Here is a 10,315-nt window from a genome sequence, read left to right as displayed (position 1 = left end):
TTCAATGGAAGGTTGGTTGGAAAACATGTAGGACACCGGCCCTCGAGGCCTGGATTTGAATACCCCTGCTCTACAATGTCGCCGTTCTATCCTCTGGATCCCGCCACCTTCCTGTACTTACGTGTTTACACCGGTGTTCTCGCGGCTCCCACTGCAGCGGACACCCAGCTGGAGGTCACGTGACCGCTCATCGTGCCTGCGACCAATCCCAGCGAGCCCGGCCATCACTCCAATCATGATGTCACCACCTCCAATACGGCTTGGATTGCTGAATACCCGCTCTATTTCCAATAAATCCTTCTCATTGAACGAACTTTTTTCAAGAAAAGAGCTGGACTTCATGTATCTGACGGAGACTTGGCAGAAGGAGGGGGAGTTTATTCATTTAAACGAACTCTGTCTGGACGGCTGTTCTGTCAGCCCCGCCCCTTTCGCAGCGGAGGGGGTGTGGCAGTTGTTTACAAAGACAACTACACATGCAGAGACCTAAACTCACAATCTTTTTCTTCTTTTGAATTTTTGTCAATCAAAGTTGAATCCTCAAACCCATTTTATTGTGTGCTGGTATACCGCCCCCCTGGTCCTGCTGCCTCCTTCTTACAGGATTTTAGTGACTTCCTGACTTCAATTATAAAACTGGAAAAGGTCTTGATTCTTGGCGATTTTAACTTTCATATAACTGACAGCTCATCCTGTTGTGCAATGGAATTTTTATCTTTAACTGAAATTTTTAATTTTGAGCAGCATGTCTTTGACCCCACCCATCAGAAGGGCCACACTCTGGACTTAGTTTTTACTCTTGGACTGAGCATTGCTAATCTGTGTGTGGAGGATGTGCATATGAGTGATCACAGTGGTGTCTTCTTTGAGTTAAATGTCCAGTCTCAGCCTGCTGCTTCAACCATCATGTCTCGAAGGCGCATTATCACTGCCAACACCGCCGAACACTTCTCAGCGCTGTTTGACCCCCATTTATTTGAGGGATGTTTTGATGTAAACAGTCTGGTTGATTGTTTTAGTGATTACTGTCTCAGAATTCTGGATCAAGTGGCTCCTGTCAAATCCAACTTATCACAGAAAAAAGTGCATCCCTGGATTAATGAAACTATTCAAAACTTAAAGAGACAGTGTCGTCAAACTGAGCGTCTTTTGAAATCCACCAAACTCATGGTCCACAGGCTACACCTTAGGGATCTCGTGTCCTCATACAATGAGATGGTGAAAGAAGCCAGATCTGACTATTTCCGCCAGCTAATATCCCTGAACAAGAAGAGCCCTAAAGTTTTGTTTGACACCACAAATTCTATTGTTTGTCCTGCAGCTCCAGTAACCCCTGTGTCCTGCAAAGCAGACAGCAATGAATTTCTTGAGTTTTTTGTAAACAAGACTAGAAGGATCACAGCCCAACTCCCACCCCTTTGTTGTGATGGTTTGGTTGCAGTAGAGCCTGTTTCACAAACATGGTCAACTTTTAAGCCTGTCACTCTTGAGGACATATCAGATTTGCTGACTAAGATGAAACCCTCTTCTTGTCCATCTGATTTGATTCCTTCTAAGCTGTTCTCAAAAGTCTTTGATGTTATTGGCCAAAGTGTCACTGATTTGATCAACCTTTCACTCTCCACTGGTGTGTTTCCAAATCCATTTAAACATGCCACAGTGGAGCCTTTGCTGAAAAAGCCTAATTTGGACCCATCGGATGTCCAAAATTACAGACCTATATCAAAGCTTTCATTTCTTTCAAAAATTCTTGAGAAAGTGGTCTCTGAACAATTGTCAGAGTTCCTTGACAAAAGGAATATCTAATGTACCTTTCAGTCAGGTTTTCGGAAACATCACTCCACAGAAATAGCCCTGCTGAAAGTGTTCAGTGACATCTTGATGTCCGCTGATTCTGGCAAACACACTGTTCTAGTTTTACTAGATCTCTCACCAGCATTTGACACGGTTGATCATCAGATCCTATTGAAGAGGTTGAGGGACCTGATTGGTCTGTCAGGCTCAGTTCTCCATTGGTTTTCCTCTTACTTGTCTGGTCGGAGTTTTAGTGTCATGGCTAATCAGATAATGTCTGAGTCAGCAGACTTACTGTGCGGTGTTCCTCAGGGCTCTGTTCTGGGTCCTGTCCTGTTCCTGTTGTACATGATCCCCCTCAGAAAGATCATCCAGGAGTTCAGTGATGTCTCCTATCACTTTTTTGCTGATGACATCCAGCTATATTGCTCTTTTAAGCCCTCTGAGACACACAAACTGGATTCTCTGATGAACTGCCTGATTCAGATCAAACAATGGCTCAGTAAAAACTCTTTGCAGCTAAATTCAGATAAAACAGAAACACTAGTCATTGCCCCTGATGACATCATGCCAGGGATTATGCAGTATTTGGGTTCTTTTGGCCAGGCAGTCAAACCCAGCCTTAGAAACATGGGAGTTATTTTTGACAAAGACATGTCACTGGAGCAGCACTCCAAACAGCTGGTGAAGAACTGTTTCTTCCAGCTGAGAAACATTTCTAAACTCAGGAAAATGGTGTCATGTAAGGATCTAGAAGTTCTTATACATGCTTTTGTGTCTACGCGGCTAGACTACTGCAACAGTCTGTTTTCCTGTTTGAGTAAGAAGGAGCTGTCTGGTCTGCAGTTAATTCAAAACTCTGCTGCGAGGATCTTGACCTGCACTAAGAGAAGAGCTCACATCTCTCCCATCCTCAAAGCTCTTCATTGGCTCCCGGTTGCATACCGGATCCAATTCAAAATTTTAGTGCTGACTTTTAGAGCCCTCCATGGCCAGGTCCTGTATATGTCTGTGATTTGATCACTCCCTACAGACCGTCTCGTGCGCTCAGATCTGTAGATCAGAACTTATTGATGGTCCCTCGCACACGCTTTCGGACCAGAGGAGACAGATCTTTCCAGGCTGTTGCTCCTAGACTATGGAATGAGCTCCCTCTCTCCCTCCGTTCCCTGGACTCTGTTCACTCCTTTAAAAGCCAACTTAGAACCTTTTATTCATTTTAACTGAGTCTGTTTTTAATTGGGCTTGAAATGATTGTTTTATGTGGTACTTGCTGTCTGTCTTTTATGTTTCTTAGCTTGTGAGGCTTTTGTCTTTTGTGTTTTTAATCGGGGAAGCTTTGTCTTTTATGTTTTATTATCTTTTGAAGTATTTGTTTTTATGCTTTTAACTTGTGAAGCACCTTGTGACTTTTGTCTGCGAAAGGTGTTATATAAATAAAACTTACTTACTTACTTACTATAACTATGGCTGAGCACCCCCCCCCCCATCAAAATATTATAGTTTAATGTTAGAATTATGATAACTATTCCAAAGTAAATGTGTGTCTGCTGTGTGTCAGAGTCTCCTACATTCAGGTTGAGTCCATCAAGGTATCGGTTTAAAGAATATCTGTTATTTGGTTTATCTTTTACTGCCGACACTGTTTCACCTCTTCTCAGATCGGAGTCCAGATCTGATTCTAATGTTTCTCTTCTCAGTGCTCCTATGGTTTCATCTACGATGGAGATCAGCTGAAAGTCACCTGCTTCCAGTGTCGCAACAGTTTCTGTGCTCAGTGCAAGAAGCCGGTGAGTGACCCGTTTCTGTGGAATGTATTCTACTCCATTTCTAAAAAGGTACAAATCATTCATATCACCTGTATTTATTTCACACTGAAAAATCAAACTAGAAATGACTTGTGCGGATGAAATACAACAATTAAGCTTTTTTAAATTGATCCTAAAGAATGTGTCCTTGACCTATCGCAGGGCAGAAAGCAAGGCAGTTCAGAGGCTTACGATGATGTCATGTTAATGAAGGTTCTCAGTAATCCCGGTCAGGTTATCTTGAAGTTGAATCGTGGCATCTGGACTTCAAGAAGACCTAACGTCCAGAAGCTCTGACTCAAGCTTCAAAACGATGCAATGTGAAAGGAAAAGTTCTCAGATATGGAGGAATAACGGCGCTCCTCTGCCATTTGAGCCAAAACCGTCTGAGGGGCAAAGACTCCACAGAAGGCTGTACTGATGTATCTGCAGCAACTTGTTAGTGCAAGATCACTCATGAGCATTAATTCAAGAGCAGCTGGGAAATCTAAAGGCTCAGTAACGTTCAGTAATCAGTCGGAATGTTTACATCGCCTCCGCCATGTCTACGTTAAGTCCGTCCGTCCCAACTGTTGATGCGTCAATTTCATGGCAAAAAGCCAAAGAAACGAGGAAGATGTTGGTTTCAAGGTAAAAACTTCAGTTGTATGTTCACAATAAAGATACTTGAAAATCTATTTTAAATTGATACTGAGGTACCCACGCAATTAGGCATGTTAACTAGAGTTGGGTTGATAAAATTGACTAATCGATTCATAAAAATAGATCAATTTAGCATTTAAAACTAAAGTCCGCTAGCTTGATTCTAACATTCAATGGAATTTCCCATTGGACGGCTAATGCTAACTCTCGGTCGACGTAAACATACATTCCGACTAAATGAACATCTTTATAAACTCAGTCATGAATTTTCCGAACTCTATAAGGAAATATTTTTTAAAAGTAACCATTTGTGATCCAAAGCTCAGTATTTTGCTTATTCTTCTTTAAAAAAACTCTGCTGTTATAGCGCGATCGCCACCTAGTGTCCAAACTGAAACGTCCTCCAGGAGAGGCAGAACAATGTTTACAATGTTAATGATCTGAACATTTTAGTTAGAATTTCTCCTTTAGAGAATCCATGTAACTCTGGATGATATTAACAATCTCATTATTTCAATAATACATTTTACAATATGTGAATTGTATAAGATTACTATAAACATATACTGGTCCTGAGGACTACAGGCCTCTTTCAACCTAAGAAGAATCAGCATCATCAGCAAGTGTCAACAACTGAATCCACTGTGTGTGTGCAGTGGGAGCCTCAGCATGAAGGACTGTCCTGTGAGCAGTACCAGACATGGAAGAGGGAAAATGATCCAGAATACCAGCGGCAGGGCCTGGCGGGATACCTGCGAGACAATGGCATCAGTGAGCACACACAAACACACACACACTGGCCTTTATTGAGACCTGTCTGTCTGAAAGCTGTCTTTAACACCTGAGGCGTCGTTGGTGACGCTTATATACAAAATCTTTAACATACTGTAACTTTTCAGCCGTTAACACGATAATGCTAGTAGATTCTGAAGGAGAAAAGAGGCTCGTCAAGCCTTCAATATCAATAAAAAAAAAAGATATTAGCTAAAACTCTAAGACTTCTCAAACATGAACAGTCACTTAAAGAGCTTTATTATCTCCAGATATATCATACTCATTTCTCTTTTTTTCATCATAAATTGATCTGTTATTTTTGTCTTTTTCATGTTCATCTTCGTTATCTCAATATGGTTACTTTGTAATGTCAATTTCTGCCATGTACAACTCTGTCATTCCCAGTTTTTATCATTGTGTTCAAACTGATAGTTTTAGTTTCCTGATAGTTAGAAAAGTGTTTGTGGTCTGTCCTTTTTTAATTTGTATTACTCCTGTTTTGGTAAAAACAATTGTGTGAGCATCAGTTTTTGTGTTTGGATTTTGGGCATCTGGGGTCTGCCCTTTTGGGGAGGGATACTATCAGGATTGTGGACTTTAGTTTGGTTTTTCTCAGTTATGTTATGGGTCAGGTCATTCTGTTCAGTCACCATTTGTTGTTTCTCCATGGTTTTCATCACGTTTCGGTTTATTAAATGTTTTACTTTTCTGCCACCTGGCCCGGTCTCCTGCGTTTGGGCCCTCCACCACCTATCCCTGACAGGTTTGAACATGCCTTTAGTAACCCAGAGCTGTATCAGCTGAATAAGAATCTGCAAATCAGCTCATTGGTAGAGCACATAAGGGTTATCCTTCCCCAACACTGACCTGCATTTTCTTTCTTTTCTCTCCGTCGTTTCCCTTCTTCCTCCTCGTCTTCCCTTCTGTTCTTCCAGCCTGTCCAAACTGTCGTTTTCAGTACGCACTGTCTAAAGGAGGCTGTATGCATTTCTGTTGCTCCCAGTGCCGCTACCAGTTCTGCAGCGGATGTAACAACCCCTTCCACACGGTGAGACCATCATGCTCTTCACATCGTTGCTCCAGTGCAGGTTCTCCATCAGCTCTTGATAGCTCTCAGAGGGTTTAAGTTCATGTTTCCTGATGTTGTCCGGTTTGTGAGTTTGCACCGAGGCTCAGATGTTTCTGTCATCAATGCCAACTACCTGGTGATGGTGTTCCGTAATGCCTCGGGTCCCATAGGTGTCATCCCACTGTGATGTTCTCTGTTCCCAGATCGTTATTGTAAATAAGAACATCTTCTTAATAGCTCAGCTGGTTAAATAAAGATTAAGACAAAAGCATCTCAGTATAGTTGGTTCTGCTTTACATCCTCCATCTCTACCAGCTACCAGATGTTTTATCCTGGCTTTGTGTAAAGCTTTAGAGTGCTACTACCCACAATGCACTACAAGGAGCTTCTTTACTCTCGTCTTTTGGCCAGGTTATAGTCTTCTCACAATATATCTCACCTTTGAAGGTATTAAAGTCCCACTCCAACTATCTTTGTTTCTGTCGTAAAACCGTTCCCAGTGACCTTTTAACTATAATTACGCCGTTTTTATCAAAAATCTAAATGCCTTTGTCGTTCTTAAAGACATATTTTATGCCCAGTGGCAGTACCTCATTAGAAATACAATTCTGGGTTGTCTGGTTTTCTGATTCAACATGATTTGAATGAACAATTACCCAGAAACGCAGTTTGAATTGTAAATCATTTTATATAGGTCCTCTACTATGAGAAGTTTTTAACATGTCTAACTTGGAACTGCTAACTTAAACTGATTTATGTGACACTTTTAGTGAAGCAAAATGTGAAGATGAAAAAGCAATCTTCAATGGATTTGTCACTTTAATTATGTCACAGAAGGAGCAGTGATGATAAAGAAAATGGAAAAGACATTCTGAGAAATGCTTTTTCATTGTATTTAAGAGACAAGTAGTTCAGTTACATTCTTAAAATGAAAAGCATTTCTTTTAATCCATTTTAATTTTCAAAGTTTTGGTACAAATTTACTAGAGAACTTTTTGAAGATGAAATGTCAAATGCTCTTTTCTTTACGATTTTGATTATATCACAGAATGAGCGGTGATGTTAAAGAAAATGGAAAAGCCGTTTGGAGAACTGCTTTTTCATTTTATTTAAGAGATAAGTAATGCAGCTACATTGTGAAAATGAAAAAGCATTTCTGTTTATGCGTTTTAAATTAGAAATTTCTAAGTGGATTTTGGGTTCAAATTTACCAGAGAACTTTTTAAAAATGAAATGTCAAATGCCATTTTCTTTATCATTTTAATTAAGGTAAAGGATGAGCGGTGTTGAAGAATAAAATGAAAAAGCATTTCCAGTATTTACTTTCATCACAAATGCTTCCATACTTTATATCCTTTTTTCCTCTCTGCTTCAGTTTAATTCCGTGTTGGTTCACCTGCTCATGTCTGCTCTTATGTAAGCTTTTTAAGGTCATTAACATCGATTCTGCTCCATTCACAATAAAAAGGGGAAACTGTAGATTTTGATTAAAATGTTTGAACTGTTTTGCATTCTGGATACAAGTGTTTTCTGCTCTGACCTGTATGAAGGAGACGGACACAAAGCTACACAGATCACTGGAAGTGACTTGTTCTGGTCTTCGTAACAGACTTGTGCGGTGGATGGCTGCAGTGTGTCCGGCCTCCATGCTCACCATCCCAGAGACTGCCTCTTCTACTTGAGAGACTGGGAGCCTTCCAGACTGCAGGCTTTACTGCAGGTATACACACTCACACATCTGATCGGATAAACGTCTGGATTGACAGACATTTGAATCTGTAGCTGAGGATCAGATGTCAAAAACACTGGATCCAAAAACCTTCATTCACTGTGGACAGTAGTCACTTTGGTCATCTTTAAACCATCAGAAGCTTTGGCTGAAGTGGTTAAACTTTTTGTTCACTCAGTCTAACAAAGACTACAAAAACTCTCAAACAGAAATCCTCCTTTTATGGACTGATGATTCACCACAACTCCAGAGGATACTAACAACACACTGCATACACACTAAACCTAAACACAGACTTCACCGCCGATGACTTATCTACAAATGATTTCAGTTTATTCCATACCAGCTTCTTCAGATACTTGTTCTGATAGAAATAGGGACCACAACTGAAGATCTAACGTCTGTTAGAGTAAGAAGTGTTCATGGAGATATAAAAAAACTAAAGCAGCTTTCTCAATACAGACCAGAACAAGCACGCTGATACATCTGTTCTAGGACAAAAGAGGTTCTTTCTATCCACTCAGATCTTCCAAGATTCTCCTTAAGCGTTTCTTCTTGGGTTTAATGAATTACGAGCTAAAGAAATTACTGAAGGTTTATTTTTATTTGTTGTTTAAAAACAAGTTATGATATTGAAAAAATGACATATTTTAATGAAATGTAGCTGTCAGGGAATCGTTTTAATCAGAATTTTCAGTTTGATTAGAAGAATGTTGAGCAGTGGTAGTAGTGGTTTTCTGTCTTTGTTGGTTGTTTTTCAGCTCTCTGTGCCCTAATCGCTTTGATTGACAGGATTGATAATTCAGTAATGATCTGATTCAGAAAACTGTCTGTATTGTGCTGTGGTTGCTTGATGCGTTTTACTCCTTTTAGTCCGGGTTGTGTTGTGTTGGTCACCTGAGACTTATTGTGAAGATTCATCTTCTGTTTGTCTTTCCTTTACAGAATAATGGAGTGGACTTCAACACCGAACCTCCTCCAGGGACACAGACAGGTGGGTAAAGACTGCCGCTCTCTTCCTGCACCACCTTTGGGTGCAGACTGTGTGCTTGGGACAAGGCGGTAAATTTTGACCCCACCAGTACAGTAGTTCTGATGAGTGGGAGCAGGGCATAGATCAGAGCAACCTTTGGTGCTGAAAGAGAGCTTTTTATTGACCAAAGTCATTGTTTAGAAGAATACGATTTATCTACGCTTTTGTAGCCATTTATTTCTAAAATGTACATTTAAAATAATTATAATAATTGGAAAAAAACATATATTTTTTTGTACGACGGGTTTTAACTTCTTTTTACGGAGCCCCTGACCTGACATGGGTAAAAAAAATATTATTTCGAATGAATGAACACAAGTTAGCATTTCATTCCCACGGATTGGTAACTCGTTCCCATGATATAATTAAAGCGTTCCCACGAAATAACTAATTTGTTTGAACGAAATATATTAAAAAAAAATAAAATAAAAAAAAAAGAAATAAAAGAAATTTCCTTAAAAGAGACTTTTTTTTCCGGACGGACCGGAAGTTGTTACCGGAATTGGTTAGCGGACTTGAACAGGCTCTTGAAAATGTGTAAGTGCACCACAGTGCTACTGTAAATTAATGAAGAAAGTGTATTTATAACTAAGAAAACGTTTTATTTTATGTTTTAACATAACCTGACATAAGTTTTGGCATTTAAATAAAATAATTATTGGTTTAAAAAGCGAAACAATTTTGACAAATTCATTTTAATCACTATCACGTATTTCCTCTCTTTTTCTGTGATGCTGGGAGCCAAAAAACATTGAAAAGAAAACCGCCCAACAAATTCATTCATTCAGCAAAACCTGTTTTGTTAAATAAATGAATGCATTTTATTACAAAAAATAAACATTTTTTTTATGTTTCAAAACATCCATAACTAAAACATGTTGATAGCATTTACAAATCTAACTATTCAGACACAGTTGTTAGAAAGAATATCTAATTATTAAAAGAACCTTTAACAAAATCAGACATTTGGTAATCAACTAAAATCATTTTTATTTTATTTTATTTTGATAAAAACAATTTCTTCCACAACTTTTCAACTTGTTTGTGGTTTGATTGCTTTGGTTTTGTTTGCCAGCCATTTGGTCTGTTTATGTTCCATTACAAAGAGATATAGTTGGTTAAAATAGTTGTATTTAGTTAAAGTGGGCAGAGATACATTTTCTTCTTTCTGTCCCCTTTCATTCTCAAATATGTCAAATATGCAAGAAAGTCAAACAAACACAGCATTTTATATTTTTATGACTTTGGTGCTCTTTATCCATTTTCTCCTTTTTACTATCAAATATCAACATGACAACATTGGTGTAGATCCATCCATCCATCCATTTTCTTGACCGCTTCTTCCCTTTCGGGGTTGCGGGGTGCCGGTGCCTATCCTGGCTACTGAAGGGCGAAGGCGGGGTTCACCCTGGACAGGTCGCCAGTCTGTCTCAGGGCCTCAATCACTCACACATCCACTCTCACAT

The 10,315-nt window shown here is 39.4% G+C and overlaps 1 protein-coding gene across 1 annotated transcript in view; it reads left to right on the top strand.

Annotated features, from left to right (window-relative positions):
* The window catches only part of LOC112151771 (E3 ubiquitin-protein ligase RNF31), a 32,692-nt gene that overhangs the window by 15,627 nt on the left and 6,750 nt on the right, over positions 1 to 10,315 (top strand). The window contains exons 17-21 of the mRNA XM_024280842.2: positions 3,495 to 3,584; positions 4,901 to 5,015; positions 5,954 to 6,066; positions 7,697 to 7,807; positions 8,762 to 8,810. Of these exons, the coding sequence (XP_024136610.1) occupies positions 3,495 to 3,584; positions 4,901 to 5,015; positions 5,954 to 6,066; positions 7,697 to 7,807; positions 8,762 to 8,810 (478 nt within the window). The remainder of the gene's footprint in view (positions 1 to 3,494; positions 3,585 to 4,900; positions 5,016 to 5,953; positions 6,067 to 7,696; positions 7,808 to 8,761; positions 8,811 to 10,315) is intronic.

This window comes from Oryzias melastigma, linkage group LG17 (genome assembly GCF_002922805.2).
Source record: "Oryzias melastigma strain HK-1 linkage group LG17, ASM292280v2, whole genome shotgun sequence".
NCBI classification, from domain to species: Eukaryota; Metazoa; Chordata; class Actinopteri; order Beloniformes; family Adrianichthyidae; genus Oryzias; species Oryzias melastigma.
The sequence above is the reverse complement of the archived record's forward strand: the minus strand, read 5'-3'. Positions and strand labels throughout refer to the sequence as shown.